The sequence below is a fragment of the Amblyomma mixtum genome, chromosome 8, assembly GCF_055824585.1.
Source record: "Amblyomma mixtum isolate Tamu chromosome 8, ASM5582458v1, whole genome shotgun sequence".
In the NCBI taxonomy this organism is placed as follows: domain Eukaryota; kingdom Metazoa; phylum Arthropoda; class Arachnida; order Ixodida; family Ixodidae; genus Amblyomma; species Amblyomma mixtum.
This window is the reverse complement of record NC_143019.1, coordinates 20361323-20380155: the sequence shown is the minus strand read 5'-3', so window position 1 is coordinate 20380155 and position 18833 is coordinate 20361323. Positions and strand designations below refer to the sequence as shown.

Below are 18833 nucleotides of genomic sequence, written 5' to 3'. Positions count from 1 at the left end.
AATTCAAAAGAATGTAAACAATCTCCGTAGGCTTCTGACTACGGCTTGGCTACGCCCGGCTTGCATCGGATTCCCACCAAACCGGAAGTATATGCGCGAGGCGGAAGTTTACGTACGCCATCTTGGGAGTCCAAGGGGGACTTCCTTTCCCCTCCTCGCATGGATTGACAGTAAGCAGTTTCTTTTTATCTCGATGGCGAACGGGAGAACCGCCCGATATCGCTATTAAAACAGCCTGTTTTATGCTCGGCAGTGATTCGGAATCGGTGAACGAGTACATCTGCCTGATGGAACCGACGTCGACGTACGCCGACCTGGGGCGGAGCGCCGCGCCCGTCAAGTTTGATCCACCGCGCTTGAGCCGGAAGCGCCGCGACGTTGACGGCCTCCCTCAGGTATTTTGTTGTGTGCCGTGCACACACAAGGTCGATGTCAGAAGCGCGTCGCACTCACGTGCTTAGCCATCTGCGGCGATCGCCGCTCGTCCGCTTCGCATCGCTTCGCATCGCCTATTGTTCCGCGATAAAGACCAACCGGTATCGTCACGATCCGCCGTTTCCTCTTTCTCTTTTTCTTCTCGTTTTCGTTCTATCGCGCGCTCGCAATCACAGCCTGCAGTCATGGAAGCCGCCGACGAAGCTCGGTTGATCGAGGTAAAAAAATGTGTACATTGTAGTGTACATGTTGCACGCAGCGGTTTGTCCCGTGTCTGTGTCATCGTGTAACGATCCGTTGGCTTTGACTGAGCGAATGCGATCAATACGAGCCGCCCGGTTTCTCTGGCCATCGGCCTGTTGTGAGACTGACTGCCTGCGCAAAATGAGTGGAATTCGGTGCCAGTCAAAACAAACCGCGTTTTTCGTTTGTTCACGGCCTCTTCAAGAGGATCGGTGCTTTGAAATCGGTTTTTATTCGTCATGGGTGCTGTTTAGTGCCACCTTTGGCGGAACCTTGTGTGTAAACATGCGTGAAACGTGGATTTGATGCTGGCGCTTGCGTTGCAGCAATGAACAGCAACTCGATCGCTGCTGGGCGCGTCGTAGCGTGAAAACTGACTACAGCTCATGAGTTCGGCTCAGTGACGGAATTGTGTCACGACACTGTTGAGTCAGCGTTATTCCTTCTTGTCTGGTGTCCAGAGTACACACCTCTTGAGCTGCTGCTCATTCTTATTATAGGCGGGCATAAAACGAAACAATGGATGTAAAAATGAAAACAAGTGTCCTTCGAAGAACCCCAGGGATAGGTGTCAGTTTAATACTTAATTCCTGCAAATCAGTCGGTGCCAGTGGATGTGAGAGACCATTTCTCCCAAAGCAAAAGTAACCAGCCTTGCATGTTCCTTTTATGCTCACTTGTGCTTCTCAATACTGTTTTGTTGCAACAGGTCAGAACTTCCGCATTTTGGAAGTTCCGTGTATCAAATGTTGTAAATTACATGCTGAAAATTCAGAAATATGTCTGAGTCACAGGATGGCTGGGTGACGTCTTGTCAGTGCTTACAGAAACACAGAGGTTAAGAAATAAGTTGCTGCCAGTATGACAGAAAGCAACAGTGCAGACACAGGACGATGAAGGTGAAGAACACAGGCGCTAGCGACAGTGCCCATGTTGTTCACCTTCGTCGTACAGTTCCTTTCTGTCATGTCGAACCAACTAGCCCGCAACGGTACCCTTGCAGCCAGCATATAAGCATATAAGAAGACAAAACGCAAGGTACAGAACAAGGTGCAGCAGGAGAGCTCCTGTTTCATCCTGTTCTATGCTTTGCGTTTCGTCTTTTTTGTGCATGCTGTTTCAGACTGGTGCACAAGCAAGCTGCTAAAGGCGAATGTTGGGACTGGCTGTTAAGTACGCAGAGCAATGGTATAGGGGCACGGATTTTGCATTTCTTGCGTTAGTATCTTATGCGTGACTTACAAGGCTGTTTAGGCATTGTGGAGAGCAGTGGTTCCGGTGAAAAGTCTGGGTGTATGGCAGTTCACTGTAAAATAGCGTAATGCGTCACAAAAAATGCAGAATCACAAGCGGAGACAAAACAGGTAGGCGGGCGCTTCCAGTTCAAATGGAGAAAATGTCGTCTGGATTGCAGGGAGGTCCATGCCATTTCATGCCTCTTGCGCAGTTTTAGGGCCGCAAATATGTGTGTTGGTCATCCACGGCATGTGTTGGGGACAGTGTTGTGCCTTATAATAGAATTTATAGTTCCTTGTGCCTTGCTCTGAACCGCCCGTTTGTCCTTTCTGCCGTGCAGCAAACGGATGATCTGGTGGAGGTGGCCTTCTCGGGTGGTGCGGCTGGTCACGAGGCGAGGGACGCCGGTGCGGCTCAGGCTCAGGCGGGGAGGGGCAGGGCGCCCTCCTGGGGGGGAGAGGGCAACGAGGAAGAGGAGGAGGAGGAGCTCAAGTATGGCGCCAAGCACGTCATCAAGCTGTTTGTGCCGGTGTCGCTCTGCATGCTGGTCGTGGTGGCCACCATCAGCTCCATCAACTTCTACCGGCACACCAACACCTACCTGTGAGTGGTGCCTGGCTCTCCTGTGGCCGCGGTCTTCCTTCCTCACTCTGCTTCTTATTCCTCTGCTCAGTACCGAGATTTTTTCAGGAGTGAAAGTGCTTTTGCAGCGAGGTGTAGCTCGCTGTGGGATGGGTGCTGGTTGATTGGTTGTAGAATCATGGCGTTTCTGTAACACAGACACACACCTGAAGACTCGAAGGATAGACACTATACAATGCTGACTGCGAAATTAAGCTTATATGAAGAAAAACAAAACAGGCTCTAAAGATGTAACTTATCGTATTAAGTGCAACAGTGATCCACAAAGACTACACACGTTGGGCTGTGCCAATAAGGGTGCAAATATGCTCTTGATCATAGGAACAGAAGGGCAGCTAATCCTGCTTCTTTTTGTCATCCCATGTGCCTTTGCACTGTTCAAACATCGAGCTGTAGCTCTCGGGGATGAATCTTTGGAGGTCATGTGTAATTCTCGTGGTGTGACTGCTTTGCTAGAAATTTGCTTTGAGGCTTCATACTGATGTGTTCAAATTAAAGGACAGATGTATCATCAGATTGGTTCGTCCAAATGAAAGGAGATTGTTTTTGTACTGTAGTAGTAGTTAGTGGGATAAAATATCAAGTTGCAGGTTTGAGCTCGATCAAATTAAAGGACAGATGTATCATCAGATTGGTTCGTCCAAATGAAAGATTGTTTTTGTACTGTAGTAGTAGTTAGTGGGATAAAATATCAAGTTGCAGGTTTGAGCTCGATTGTTAATATCGCATCCTGATTGCGGAAAAAAACTTCTGCATAGCTGAGATGTTGAGCATCTATGCCAAAGAACTTCAGTTTATGGAACTAACCTCTTGTAGCCAGTTATACAATGCTTGTTGCTGTTAAGTTTTAAAGAAATTTCTATTTTCACTTACATGTATCTTAGCAGCTCCTTCGTGATGCGATGCGCATGCTTTTTGCATTTGCACTTGGGATAAAACGATTGCTACCCTTGTGCGACTCTCTTTTTGCAGCGTTTACACCCCTTTCACGGATCAGACGGTGGACACGGGCACCAAGGTGTGGCAGTCCTTCGCCAACGCCTTCATCCTCATGGGTGTCATCGTGGTCATGACCATCCTCCTGATCGTCCTTTACAAGTTCCGCTGCTACAAGGTGCCTCTCTGCCTTCTGTCACCATCTCTCAGCATTAAGGGCATTGGTTTGACCCCAGGTGTTAGTTTCTGCATTTGCCAGCATCAAAATGCAAAAAGAAAGGAGCGTTTTATGTTAGTATTGTGTCCGTAGTAAGGGACACCAGGTACGTGTGTGCAGATGACCACACCATTTGTTGGCAAAATGTGCTTGGTGCGGCTGCTGGTTCAATTCCGCAATCTAACTTGTTTATCTTTGGGGTAAATGCTATGCTTAAAAACGTGATTGCATCGGTGAAATGTATGCGTGCTGTGCGCATGTCTACCACACTGGCTTTGAGAATTCACTGTTTGCTCCCAGCTGGCACTTTACAGCTTGCACCTCTGTTGCTTCCCAGCTTGACCTGCAAAGCTGGTTTGGCCAAGAAGGATCTCTGTGTCCAACTTTGCGCCTGTTGCCTTGTTGTGCAGGTCATTCATGGCTGGCTCATTCTCTCCTCACTGCTGCTGGTCTTCCTGTTTGCCTACATATTTCTGGGGTGAGTTGGTGGACGGCTGAAATGGCAGAATGGCTGGACGAGCGTTGGGAACTGTGTTGCCCTCGACCTTGCCTGCATGGGACGGAGCATTGCCTCGTGACAGGTTGAATTACAAAGGTCGCGCTTCCCAAAGCTGGGTTAATGCTTTTAATGGAAAATCTGATCCTTCCTCATGCCATGACCGTGCATGCCAAGTAGAACATCTATCGTGCATTCAGGAGTTGCAGGGTTTGATCCCCAGTGCTGCTGGGTATCCACCAGTTTTCTAATGGGTACAAGATTTTCTCCCGGCCTGGTGCTAGGCTTTTCTGGAGTGAAATGCTTGGGAAAAGGGCTTGGATCAAAAAAGGGCCACAGTGTGCTTTACCGCATAAAGCGGATTTCGGTCCCTCACGGATAGATTACTGTTACTGTCTAGGCTCCGTTGTCCAGATTGCTGTTTTTGATAGAAATTATGCCGTCACGGTGTGGTGAACTGGTCTGGTTAATTCAACCCGAATGGCCCGTCGTCTTCAAAAGCCTGCTGTTTTCTTTAGGAATGGTTGCTATTTCTCGTAAGTGCTGTTGACTGCTGCAGCAGCAGTTTCTGCTCGTTAGAATTTTCGTTTAACAGTTGAATCTCATTCTTTACCTGCTATTCAGCCTTGCAGGTGCCTGTCCTCTTTACAATATATATGAGTCAAGTAGCTCACATTTTTTAGGTCATTGTTACTGTTCCCTGTCTAATGGGTGTCAGCACCTCGTGTCATCCAGAGTAGGGTAGAGTGCCGTGATGGTCTGTGCATGTCTATTGTTGGTTAATCTCAAGAAGAGTTACACTACTATATTGGTCACCTTTACTTCTTGTCTTTTATTTTCCGTCTTCTTTTGGGCCAATCAGGGTGCCAAATTGTGAAAGACGTCCTGCTGAGAGCTTTGCGATTGTTATCACCAAAGGGATACGTGATGCATGTTGTCACCTTGTCAGAAAGCCAAATTGTCCATTAAGTATTGTGGGGTCTTTATGCGGGAAAAGATAAATACGCTCAGAAAATGCAAGTGTGGAGATCTTTGTCTTTGAAGGAAGTGGAGTTCTTGAAGCTCAGGATGCTGCTGTGCATACATTTTTCACTTTCACATAGGGGGACTGGCCTCATGTCTTGTTCACTTATACAGACTTGTCTTTCTGCCTTTAAAACCTGCTGATGCCTACCGTGTGTCCGCTCACTTTCAAAACTTGCCCAAAAGCTAGTTTTTTTTTGAGTCCTCTCACTTTCTTGCAGTTGTTTACATCTTTTTATGCTAGTCATCATGTCCCATTACCCCACGTGCCAACTAACCCAGCTTTATGCTTTAAATTCGAAGAGCGCAACTTCAGTCTCATTTCTCCTGGTGGCTTGCGCCTGTGTGCGCATTACAGGGAGGTTCTGCGGGCGTACAACGTGCCCATGGACTACCTGACGGTGGTGTTTGCCATGTGGAACTTTGGCGTGGTGGGCATGATCTCCATCCACTGGAAGGGACCCCTGCTGCTGCAGCAAGCCTACCTGATCCTGGTGTCGGCGCTCATGGCACTCGTCTTCATCAAGTACCTGCCCGACTGGACTGCCTGGGTCGTCCTCGGAGTCATCTCCGTCTGGGGTGGGTCTGCATTGTAATGGTCTCGCACGCCGAATGTGCAACTTGCCTTACATAAGGGGGGGACAGTGAAGCCAGTTTTTTTGTGTGTAGTTAGTGGGGAAGTGTGCGGTAGCTTTTCTAGAGAAGAAATAGCAGAGCTTATAATGGAACGAAGAAAGGCACGCAACAAGACAGGTTGCTGTTCGTTTCTTCATCCTGTTAAGCTGTGCTCTGTTTCTCTAGCCTAAAATATACCATTTAAATTCTGAATGAATCTATGTTTCTAAGGTAGCCGTCTACTTGAATTGATGTGTTGACCACCATGAATACATGCATGATGTTCCGCACTGTACAACACAACGACTTTTCTTGGCATTGCAGCCAAAGTTATAGAGCCAAAATGTACCTTCTTTTCCTGTGTAGCGGAGTGTAGTCGCCATTGGCAGTTAATAGTTTCCTCTTAAAATGTGGTATTTTGGTAATACTCGCTATTTAAGGCATATTTCTAGCATAACTGCACATTTTTCTAAATTGGAGGGTCGCAGCCAAAACATTTTCTTTGATTACAACGAATTTGCCCGCGTCCAGTTACAAGAAACTTCCATAGGTGGCGCCAGCTCCACTGGCATCGCAGCGAAGCAACCACGCAGGTAGCAACATGCCAGGTGGCTGCCCTGTGGCCTGAACGGTTGGCGGTGTGACACAGTTACAGACACTCTAGAGTGCCCCTGCAGTTTTCTCTTCATTGCCAAAAAATGTTGTTGCTGAGTGTAGTTTTGCAGCAACAGCAGCAACTCTGCTTTTTTCTCGTTTCTGTATTCACTCAAAGCACTTTTCGCGTTCAACCTCGTTACAGTGTAGCCAAATCTCGATAATTCAAACTCAAACGAAACTGTACCTTGATGTTAGTGGTACCAAAGGTTATGTTTGAATCAACCCAAAGTTGAAATTAATGAGAGCCGTTTGTAGTGTTCTAAGATGCGCTTTCTGTCTTTTCCAGACTTGATTGCTGTCCTCTGCCCTAAGGGACCCCTGCGGATCCTCGTCGAAACAGCACAGGAGCGCAATGAGCCTATTTTCCCAGCTCTCATTTACTCCTGTGAGTTGTCGGGGAAAAAGGGAATTAGGCCTTGTATGTCAGCAGTGTTAAATTCTCCAGGGGCAGAACTTTACTGGCAAGTAACGGTACATAGATTGATTGCACAACTACAGAGGGTGTTTGTACACTTTTTGGTGTGACACCCGCACAGTTTATGCACCTTAGCATGCACATTTCCAGCTGCTTTTAACTTGCTAGAGCCCTCCTTTTTTCGTTCTTGAGCTACTAACCTTGAGGGCAAAGAAGATTGAAAAAGAGTTTGTTGTGGATGTTAACACAGGTAGTTTCCTGTGGAAATTGAGGAATCAGTATCTGGTCTTTTAGAAATGCCGTGCGCTAAATTGATGTTCACAGGGAAAAGGAGAGACGACGAGACAGAAGCGCACCTTTTTGCCTATGAACGTCAATTTAGCGCAAAGTGTTTCTTGATGATCAAGTACCAACTAGCCCGTCAGAAAGTCTTACTTCATTGTCCAGTCGGGCAGGGGGGTCGTGTTAAGAAGAAATGTGTCCGACTGCACCCACATTTCGAAATTCTGCTGCGCATACCTTCCTTTTCTTGCTGGTAGTAGCTCTCATGTGTCACTCGAAGGAAGGAAGGAAGGGAAGTGTCCTATTGCTGAGTGAAGCAGCACTCACTGTGAGGCTGGCGGTGCTGAATATACATAATTACAATTGAGGGCATGAGCACAGTGCAGTACTAAAGCTGGTTCCACCACTTTGCAGCAGTAGTTGCTTGACAGCTTTCTCGTACCATATGCATTAAATTGGCTTTGGCAGGACGAGATGCGGGGTGAACGTTCCTCGCCACGAGGCTTCGTGCCAGCCGGTCGAAGAGCGGAGCCTTCCACCGAACGTCAATGCGCTTCCCCGATCCCAAGCAGAAGAGAACAGTTTCTCCCTCACGTGCGCGCAGCAAACATGCCATTTGTGGCGCTCATGGCGCTGCGACGCCCGCGCCCTCCCCTGTTAGTTGAAGTAACCCAACTAAGGAGGGTGCATTGCGGGGAAGCGAACCACCGGGGACAATGTGAGGGTGCACTGCGGGAAAGCGAACCACTGGGGATGAGCAAAGCGCGTCCCCACAGTATATATATATATATATATATATATATATATATTAATGCACACTTCATTATAATTGCTTGACGCGTACCCATTTATGGCACCCCTCTGCACGCTGCTGCAGCTGCCATGGCATGGTGTGTGGTGTCGATGGCCGACCGGGACCCCTTCTACACCAACCAGAACCAGCCAGGGGCACAGAGTGATGCCTCATCAGGTGAGAAGCAGCCCTGCCTAACTTTTAAGGTCAACAGGGATGGACTGATGGCAGTGGAATAAATTTAAACTTCATTGACACAATGAATAGGAAATGGACATCCGAAAGTTCCAGGTTCCATCTTTCTGGGTTAAGTGTAAAATTGTGTTCCTGTAACTTGATATAGGCTAAAACCCTGTTAGAAGGGTACAGAAGCACTGCCCTTCGTTGGGTTTCTGTGCTTTCCGTGGCAATAAACCGAAAGTAATGAGAAAAGTGAAGCCCGAAAACTTAATCATGTTATACTTTGGCACCTGAACAGCAGTGATGTTCACACCAGGAACGCATCCCTTCGTAGTGGCTACTGAACTGAAATCTTAGGTATGGGAATTGGCTGCATAAAGACAGATAAGTTGGGTATGTCAATGAACATTTACACTTGGATTTGAAAGCTCAGCGTTAACGGGCACACAGGAAAATGACAGCACAAGGGCTTAACTTGCTGCTTAAACTCGTCTTAAAATTTTAAAATTTTTGTTGGTACATTAATCCTTTTTGATTGTAAATGTCTTCATTTCTGTGAAATAATTTTCGGTATTTTAACAAAATATTGGCTTCAGAATTATTTGAATAAAATTGCTATTCGCTTTAAACCAAGCAAGCACTATCTGCACACAGTCTTGCATACTGTATTGCTTCCACGTTTTCATCCCGCAGCATCAACCAACAGCCCCGGGCAGCGAATGGAAGGCGGAGACGTGGATCCACCCGTGGAGGTGGAGCAGCCACGAGGAGAGCGGCTGCGACGTCGTTCGCAGCGGGGAAGTGTGATCGTCAACAGTGGCACACTCGCGGGGGCCACCGACCATGCAGGCGACCTTCCCCGCCAGGAAGAGGAAGAGAGTGAGTGATGGCCAGCAGCGGAGGCATAAAGGCTCTGCATAGAGTCACTGCATGCCTTTATGCATTGAGAATCTTTGCAACAATTCTAGGCATGTGCGAATAGCGGCATTTTGTTTCGAAGTGAATATTTCGAATACTTCTGGCACACAAAAATGGTTGAACGGTATAATAGGCATTTTCAAGACCATATATTTTTGAACACACAAGGCCGTTGCACGAAAAAAACTTGAGAGATTGAACATTTGCCACACTCAAAGTTGTGTTGACTTTCTGCAAAAATGGCCATCGGAAGTCGGAGGAGCCGGCCTATAATAAGAGGAGTCGATGTATAATAAGTTTTTTTTTCCAGGTGCTAGCTTGTAAAATTTCTTTCTCGTATTATATGCAGATACAAACAGTTTTCAGCCCATATTCGGAGTTCTGGTCTCGTTATTACTCGGTGCTATCACCATCATGCTTCCAGTGAGAAGGGGCGCTAGCTGGATGTCGGTTGGCTGTTTCTGTGGTTTCGGTTATGATGCCATTTCACCACGTTGACCTTGTGACGTCTATGTTCTCGGAAGTAGGACGGTTGCACCTCACACGATGTCAGGACTGTGAAAGCAGTACTCACCTGCTTCTGAAAGGAAAGGAATTGTGGTTGCCGAAAACATCGGCACCACATCAAGCACTGTTACCTGGACTGGATCAGGTAGGGAGATTCACCCTCTGCAGTTGGATCGCAGACGCTTGGGCCAGCATCCTCGAGGAGCTTGGCGGTCACGCTTTGAAGAACTGCAGGGTACCAAACACGCTCAACAAACTTAAGAAGAGTTTCTATAGAAAGATATCTCCGACAAGGGACTCTCGGAGGACGGTACACGTGATGGTGGCAATCACTGAGGCCGTGACTCCGAGAGAACTTCCTGCACGTGCATGCGTGTATGACCGTTGGGAGCACCCGCCAACACAGGGTCATCGCTTAACTGCTGCACCACTGCACCAGGAGTAGTTAGAGGACCCTCAGGGATCTGTGAATCTAAAGTTCAATATGACCAGTGAGGCATATATGGGCATCAACCCACTAAAGCTTTTGCCTCATACCCTTAAGGCGGAGCTCAAGTGTCCTCAAATTTTTGAGCAAAGTTTGTCTGGTACCATTCAGGATTTCTTTTTCTTTGCGCAAAGATACGTTACTATCTCATGTGAAAATAAGCGTCTTTTGTTTTTCCGGCTGACCGTTTGCATCTCCACTCTGTCCTTGTTTGGCAGGAGGAGTCAAGCTCGGCCTGGGCGACTTCATCTTTTACAGCGTCTTAGTGGGGAAGGCATCGTCCTATGGCGACTGGAACACCACCGTCGCCTGCTTTGTGGCCATCCTGATCGTAAGTGCAGTGCCCTTTTATGTACCGTATAAACGCGTGTAAGGGCCGCACTTTTTTTCCTAGACTTGAGGGCCAGTTTTCGGGGTGCGGCCCATACACGCGTGCATTTAGAAGGCTATTCCCACCTGGGTCGTGGAAAGTTCGGGTGCGGCCCTTACACGGATTTATTTTTTTTTAAACATTTCCTTCGGGAAAACGGGGTGCGGCCCATACACGGGTGCGGCCCTTACACGCGTTCATACAGTATTATACCTTCAATCCTGGCCTTTAAACTGTGCTTCGGAAGAAGCTCTTGCTTGGTCACAACTTCAGCTTTTTTCTCGAAACACTAATGCCGCTGTCACATGGACACTTGTGACCCTGATCGAGTCCAATTCTGATTGAAGTTCTGAGTGTGGTCAACATGCAGTGTTGCTGGTAGCACATAGTTGTAGGAGTGGCAAACGACTGGTTACTACACCTGTCTAACATAATATGCAGCGAAAACTGTTAGAGAATTTTAGGACTGTCATACAGCAAACACACTAGCTACAGTAACTACGACCGTACAGCTAACACGACTGTGCAACCATGGCGATGGTAGCCTTGGCAATATGCTACCATATTGGCCGTAGTAGACATATGGCTTGCTATAACTCTTTTTCTGGTGCTGAATATGTTGTTCGCTGTGCCATTGCGTGGCACCCCTTATGAGGACAGGTGTGAACGGCAGATGTACTAGTTCTCAATGCTGCGTACTAGTCCGTAGTGTGGCAAGCAATGCCACTCCTCTGTGCTCTTCATTTGTCCTTCGTGTTGCACCAATGATGCTGCATAGCCGGGAAACGTGCCGTTAACAGCTGTCGCTGTAAGACTCTTCTGATAAAAAATTTTGTGGCTGCAATGGAGCTTCAGCAGGTACCATCACAAACGCGTACAAAACACTATGCTGGTGAACGATGCATGCGAATGCTGCATTTGTTATTTGTGCTTGCATTCTTGTTCACTGCTGTGAAGGCAGGCAAAGTCGCCGCGGTGTCTCAGTGGCTATGGTGCTCGGCTGCTGGCCCGAAAGATGCGGGTTCGATCCCGGCCGCGGCGGCTGAATTTCTTTGGAGGAGAAATTCGAGGCCCGTGTACTGTGCGATGTCAGTGCACGTTAAAGAACCCCAGGTGGTCGAAATTATGCGGAGCCCTCCACTACGGCGTCTCTCATAGCCTCAGTCGCTTTGGGACGTTAAACCCCATAAACCAACCAACCAAGGTAGGCAAGGTGTTTTGGGAGTGTTAGCACAGCTTTGGAAGCCATGCTGAATAGAGCAGCAGTTTTTCAAGTTTTGTAGCTTTTATAAAATATCTTCCTAGGCATTTCATTTTTAATCTTCATTTGAAAGTCTACTGAGCACTGCAGTCCTCAACCAGATCAAAAATCTTGGTTGTGCTTCAGGAGCAGGCTTGATCGACGTTGAATTGGCTGTGTACCAGCGCTAAATGCGTATTGAGTTAAATCCTGATTGACTCGGATCATGGTGACAGTGGCATAAGGAAGTGCAGAAATGTTCTTATTGGGAACTGCTGTGCAGATTTGAATGATGTTTCAGTTATGAAGATGAAGAGAAAAAAAACTGGGTCGGGTGGTGGTGGTACTTGTCTGTGTGGCCTAAAAAGCACAGATGAGACAGAGACGTACAAACCATGAGCACTGCCTGTCACTTGAAATTTTTGCACACTGAACGATATACAGTAGGCTTCTGGTTGAGTGAAAAGTACAAAGAAAATCAAAACCCTTGCATGCACAGAGAGGGTCTTTTCATTTGACAAGCCGCAAAACGCTTTTACAGAACCTCCTCTTCTTTCCTATCACCTACAGCCTAACGAAAAATTTCAGGGAGAAAAAAACAACTCATTCTCTTGGAGGCTATCGGAAGGTTCTGCTATGCAAGTGTCCACATCTGTTTTTGATCGTGTATGCCTCGACCATTTCTCGACATACCTATCTGATGATCAGTACGAGTGAAGCTGTCCTCAGCCCTGTCTACAGTGAAAGCTCAGTATTTCGACACCTGTTAATTCGAAATTTCGGATAATTTGGACTGGCCGGAGTCCCTCCAAACACCCACGTAAGCCTATGGCATCGCAAGCTTGGTTTTTGAGGGGCTCCCAATGTGGTGATGTGTTGAGGTATGGCCTGGTCAATTAGCGATCGTCCAAATATTCGTCCTCAAAGTGCGTTGTACGTTGCATTGTTTCACGCGTCCCTGTGGCGCACGCTACGGCAGGTGTGCTGACAATCGGTAGGCCACCGTCGATACGCCGAGAGAGTCCGGCTGCATAGTTTCCTTTTCGGAGCTTCACCACCAGCCAGTGGCGAAACTCTGCGCTTGTCACGCACTGTTCATTGTTTGTGTGGTGCCTCCCCTAGTGCTAGTGCAATGCCACATGCAAAGAAGTTCCAGCACTTCCATGTTGAACAATGAAGCAGCGTGGACCTTTACCATCGCCGAGTATTTCTGCTTCCTATACTCCGGACAGTGCGCATGAATTAAAGCATTCAACGGAACTGCGAATAATCGCCGGTGTCGCTTAATTTGCTTTTTTAAACAGATGACCATTGCCCTAGTTTATCAGCAAATAAATATCACTTTTAAGTGAACGGTTTTTGGCAGTTTTCTGGGACCATTCAAATACTCGACATTCAGATAATTCCAACGCTTTTTTCCACTCGAAGTCCGAATTAACGAGGCGGTTCTTAAAAGTGGGGAACATTTTTTTGTGGATGCTGCCAACAATACACAGCAAGGCTAGATGTCTCTTCGACTTCCTGCTATGCTTTCTAATACCCCTGTCAAGCGGGCAAGTTAAGTGCACTTACGGGGAGTGCGCTTCGGCATCCCGAGTGACACTTTGGGCTATGCAGTGATAAACAGGAAAAGAAAGTGCACTCGTAGTAAAAAAATGGCGACAGAAAATGAGCGGAATTTCTGAACAGGACGATGGAAAAGAAAAAGACTCATAATATTTGATTGCTTAACGTGATAGCGCAAATAGAACGAGGTTCAACAGTTTTTAACGATGAAAAAAATGAAAATAGAAGAAAAGCCAAGTCCAGCCAAGACTATCCAGAATTTCTACAACAAACAAGATGGCGGCGGTCAGCGATGTTGCACATGGATGTTGCATCTGATCATGTTTACTTGTTTTGTTGCTTCGCTTGTAGCTATAACCAACAAACTTTTTTTCTGAAAATGGTATTATAGCACGTAAAATAAAGTTGTAAGTACTTTTTATGCACTATAAATTTTGTACCTTTGGAACCGCGGGTGTCGAGGCTACGCACTCGGTCGGCAAAGTGTGGTCCGTGAACGCACTCCTAGCGAAGTGCACTTTCCCGCGAGTGACGCTCCACTTGCGTCGTTTAGATGCGACAAAGTGTACTTACAGCGAAGTACACTCTCCGTAAGTGCGCTTAAGTTGCCCGCTTGACAGGGGTATAAGCCAAGGTATTTGTTGTCGCCACGTTTTCCAAGCCTTTTCTCCTGGACTGCCTTGCAGCCACTTCCTCCATTGTCAGCCGCACACTCCACCTTTCTGTGCACACAGCGCTGAACACTTCCTCCAGCTTATTGGTTACGGTGAAGGCAACTTTTTGTCCGTATCGGAGGAGTGTTTGGCTTTGTTTTTTTTTGTTTTTTTTTTCTATTAGATGCCCATACATTGCATTCTGTGAATAAAAATTTCAGTTCATAATGCTCACGGTGTGCACGGCTCCCTACCTCTTGTCTGTTTTTGCACTGCATGTATGTGAATTTTAGTTATCTTAACGACGCGTTTATGTCTACATACTGGTACAACACATTGCGACCTCCGTTCTGTGCGTTTTTCTTTCAGGGTCTGTGCCTGACCTTGCTCCTGCTGGCTATATTCAAGAAGGCACTTCCCGCCTTGCCCATCTCCATCACCTTCGGCCTCATCTTCTACTTCGCGACGTCGTCGCTCGTCCAACCGTTTGCAGACAGCCTGGCGGGAGAGCAGATCTTCATATGAGGATGCACTGGCTGCCCTAGGACGCTGACGGAAGGACTGTGTTGCAGCTGCGAGTCATTCTTATGTTGCTGGGACCCCTCGTCCCAAGTCACAAGCGACGGCTTCGTGTTTTCTTCCCTGTATAAAGAACCCTTAGACAAGTGATGTGTGACAAGCACTCGCTCAAGCTCAGGTGCTGTCAGACTTGGACCCAAGAGTTCATACTTCCAGCGAGCCCCTCTTGTGATGTCTCGCTGGCTGCGTTGACCCAAAAGATTGTACAGATCACATTTCCGCTTGCTCGCGTCTTTGCTGGGTTGTTTCTTTGCGTACAGCTTGTAACAAAGTGAGGTTTATTTATATGATTTTAACGTGACCCCGTTTTCGTGTTAAGCCGCCATGTGGTTTGTTTTGTTTGAAGCTGATTTAACATTCAATGTTGCGGATGTCGGGCAGACACCTTGCCATTGAAAGTGCTCCCAAATAAATCTGTTATGGAACTCGTGATTTGTGACATCCTCACTGTGGAATTATGGCAGCTGCTAGATATGTACCTTTTGTTCTATACTCGATCTCACAAGCTGTTTGCAGCGCTGTGAAGGCTGCGGCAGTCTGAGCCAATCAGAATGCCATGTACTACAAAAGGTGTTCCTTTGTCCCCTTACCCCTGCGACTGGTGGCTCCATCTCTGGGTAAAAAAGAGCACCAGACTCCATCTGCTGCACGCAGGATATCGTCCGACTCGGTGGACGCCATGTTTACGAATGGCGGCTCACCATTTCTCAGCAGGACTCCGCAGTGCTGTGTTCGTATCGACTTTCTCTGCTAATTTATCCAGTAAATGAAACGCTCGCTGTACTTGCAAAACAGCATTGCGGTCATTGCAATAATTACTTAAAAAATAGTCGGAACACTGCACAAATATCTGAGGAACTATTTGTTGTCTTCCTTGGCTCTAATTGGACGAGAGAGCTATACCTTTCACAGCGCTGCAAACAGCTTGTGAGATGAAGTTTAGACTGCACATAATGAAAACCGAACATTGCTACAGCCAACACCCCGTTCTTATGGTGCAGACGATTGTGTTGCCAAGTGCCGTATTTAGCCCCCCCCCCCCCCCCCCCCCCCATTTTTGGCATTGAGAATTTTTTTTTTTGACCTTGCATAGAGAACACGCACCTGATGTTCATGGCCGGCATACAGCATGTTCGCTTTATCTCATCACGAATGACTGGCACCTACTTTCACAAAATCGTCGGATCATGCTGTGGTACAACAAATGCCTTTTGAAGCAAATGATACTAAACACCAGCGACACTAAAACATATGGCACGGGAATGCAACTTGTTGACTGTACTTTTGCTGATGATGGATGGATGGATGAAATTTGTCTTGCGAAGAAATCTATCAACTTTTTTTTTTCCTACTTAATGAACCCTACTCCCAAATTGATGCCAATTTTTCTGGAAAAAGAAGTGGGTTCATTATGTGAGCAAATATATTACTTGCTTTGTTGTATCTGCTCGAATAATCAATACAGCCAATATTTCGTCTATCAAAATTAAATTTTGCCGCCGCGGTGGCTCAGTGGCTATGGTGCTCGGCTGCTGGCCCAAAAGACGCGGGTTCGATCCCGGCCGCGGCGGCTAGAATTTCTTTGGAGGAGAAATTCTAGAGGCCCGTGTACTGTGCGATGTCAGTGCACGTTAAAGAACCCCAGGTGGTCGAAATTTCCGGAGCCCTCCACTACGGCGTCCCTCATAGCCTTAGTCGCTTTGGGACGTTAAACCCCATAAACCAAACCAAAATTAAATTTTTGCTACTGTATTATGCCATGTAATGACTGCATGCCTGAAATGTTTGTAAATTCTTTAAGGAAAAAAATGCTTTTGTTATGCAAGTGAATGTAGTACAAGGGGTGGTCACATATTTTGTACAGGTGCTCCTTCCATGATTTACTGGTGCAAAGCAACTCTCTTGCACAATGAGCTGGTGAACATGGTTTCCAGGGAACGACATCTTTGGAAGACGCATTCCTTTTCCTGCGTAGCACATGCAGCGCCTGTCCTTGATAGTACATAGTCCAAAGGACTATTGGTTGTCTTTTGGTATAGAAACGTTCTATTCTTTCCATGGCATCATGTGGCCTCATGGGATCTTCTTGTCATTGTTATCAGAGCCCTTTGGTGCATGTTCCTGACATTGAACTTTGGTTACCTATGTGTTGGCTCTGCAGAAAGCACTGCAATTGGAGTACACCCTTGGCCTGAAGTTTGCTGCACTTCTTAATCCTTTCTGCATATTTGCAAGGCTTGAAAATTTGAAACCGAGCATACTGACTTCTGTTGGCAGCTCGTGAACCTCGTTGTCCCACTTCATTTCATTCATGGCTGTGCTGCTACTGAAGTTTGCCAGAAAGGCTGACTAACAAGTGCTATCATTTATTCCTCGGCACGTCTAAATGCAGAAATGCTTAGAGTTAAGGCTGTTTTTATACTTAGAGAGCTGCAGTAGTGAACTAAAGTTAAGATGAAATATAGTATTCAGTTACTGGATACTATAAAAAAAAAGGGGGGGCCTGATGGCATGCTAAGCGTTGTGACTACTTTGTAGGATTGTAAGCAGCAGGACATCATGTGATGCACGTTGCTTGCACCTACTTGTTTGGCTCTTTAAACGTATGACTTTGCAGCATAAGTCTCGAACCGAGCACGGCATGTGAAGAGCATACAGAGAAGCCGACACCTCAGCAGGCTTGCATATCGAGGCGTATCATGGGAAGGATGGGACGACGTTCTGTATATTTTCCGCTGCTGGCTGCGCTTGTGGAGTTATTTTAAATGTTGTGTGTTGGACTGGAGAGCAAGCCCCTCGGTGGCTTGGTATGTTTTGGGTGGCGAGAACTTGTGGCACGTAGTAACTACAATAGCCAGTGGAACTTAAAGCAATCTATTTATATTTCTTTTTTATTTTGTAAGAAAGCTATTAAAATAGTAGAGCAAATAAGATCAGGGCACAAAAAAGACTGGGCTCTACAATCCGCCATTTTCAACAACATGTGGCGCCCTCTGGGGAGTGGCGAAAATTCGTCTCCTACTGGTTGAAAACAAACGCTCATGGGGGACGCAGGAGCCAACTGCACCTGCTAAGTGGCAAGCATTCTATATGTGAAAAGTGTGTGCTTGACAGCTGCCGCCTTCTGTCGCATGCGCCTGCAACTAACAAGAACTGCGCATGAGTGGAAGCAGATGGTTTCATTTTCAACCAGATGAGTTGGAGGAAAAGAGGCGCGCATGCGCACAGCGGCCTTGTGAAAAAAGTCGGATTACACTTTCTTGCGGAAGTGTGCACTAAAAATCGCTATCTTTTAACCACGGGGTACAAAGCTTGACCTGAGCTCTGCAGTAGCGTATGCGGGTGAGGGCAGGAAACGGGTAATGCCCTTGTGTCATCGAAACGGTGTTCGCAGTGAGAGCGCATGAAACCAAAATAAACTAGCAGAAGTTTAGCGCCTGTTAAACACACGAGCGAGCGCTCTGTTACGCATGCTTTGGCGCCAGAGTAGGTCCGGCGCGCGCCTCATCCATGGTGAGACTGAGCTACCCAGTAGTAGTAGTTGTGGCGGAAGAATGAAAGGGCCTGCCCATTGGCTTTAGCTGCGCCACAGTCCCTGCCACGTGCCGACGGAGAAGAGTTAAGGCCGGTTCACATGCAAGCGACTGAGCGATTGAGCGGCGCGTCGCTGCGAAAATTTCCAACTTGTTGAAACCTAGCCGCTCGTCGCAGCGACGACTCAAAACAGGTTTTTCCGTCGCGGCGACAGATTTCGCTAGCATATTCGCTTCCATGTGAAACAGGCTTTAGAGACGTGATGGGAAAGCTCGGAAGAAACTCGCTTTGCAAGACCGTAGCCGAAGCGATGACGCCGTTTTAAGAACAGATACCCCCATTAAGCGACCGAGCGCCAGCGAAGCAGCTGTTATATCCCCGCTAGTCACGTGGTACAGCTGTGGCGCCTCTCCACAGCGAGTCACGTGGTATGACGTCACTTGCCACACCTCCGCTCCGCCGGCTCAAGGTCAAACGCGCACCAAACGACCTTGGGAGCTGTAGTGCGAGGAGTAGCGCTTTCGCTCTAAAAGGAGGGGGGTCAAACGAAGGTACGTGCCGGAATTTCTGTTCTGGCTAACAAGCGTACTATGTAATGTTTGCCAATAAGAAAGGCATTGTGGACAACATTTAGCCTCCTTGCAGAGGTATACGGACAGCACTGTTCTGAGTGCTTATATTGTACTCCATATTGTACGCCAGCAGTAAAACGCTAATGTATGAGAATATTGAAGCGAAAGCTTCACTACGGGACCTCGTGCTTCAATCGCGAACCGCGTAAATTTGACCCTCAGCTGAGTTAAACTGAA

The 18833-nt window shown here is 47.2% G+C and overlaps 1 protein-coding gene across 3 annotated transcripts; it reads left to right on the top strand.

Annotated features, from left to right (window-relative positions):
- Window positions 1-91: 91 nt before the first annotated feature.
- On the top strand, window positions 92-14922 carry Psn (presenilin). 3 transcript variants are annotated; one of them, XM_089556745.1, is made up of 11 exons: window positions 92-170; window positions 254-395; window positions 2255-2517; window positions 3529-3670; window positions 4120-4187; window positions 5587-5807; window positions 6787-6885; window positions 8075-8167; window positions 8864-9049; window positions 10301-10413; window positions 14281-14922. In XM_089556745.1, the coding sequence occupies exons 2-11, from the start codon at window positions 288-290 to the stop codon at window positions 14434-14436; spliced, it is 1449 nt and encodes a 482-aa protein (XP_089412871.1). In that variant the 5' UTR covers window positions 92-170; window positions 254-287; the 3' UTR covers window positions 14437-14922. The 3 variants fall into 3 exon arrangements, with proteins under 3 accessions (XP_089412871.1, XP_089412870.1, XP_089412872.1); XM_089556744.1 differs by lacking the exon at window positions 92-170 and having other exon boundaries at window positions 177-395; XM_089556746.1 differs by lacking the exons at window positions 92-170; window positions 254-395 and adding an exon at window positions 430-653.
- Window positions 14923-18833: the final 3911 nt, after the last annotated feature.

Excerpts from the sequence above, each read along its gene's own strand:
- Psn (XM_089556744.1), top strand. The coding sequence starts at position 243 with ATGCTCGGCAGTGATTCGGAATCGGTGAACGAGTACATCTGCCTGATG. Across the intron at positions 2,518-3,528 it reads CGGCACACCAACACCTACCT|CGTTTACACCCCTTTCACGG; the intron begins GTGAGTGGTGCC and ends CTCTTTTTGCAG. Across the intron at positions 9,050-10,300 it reads CCGCCAGGAAGAGGAAGAGA|GAGGAGTCAAGCTCGGCCTG; the intron begins GTGAGTGATGGC and ends CTTGTTTGGCAG.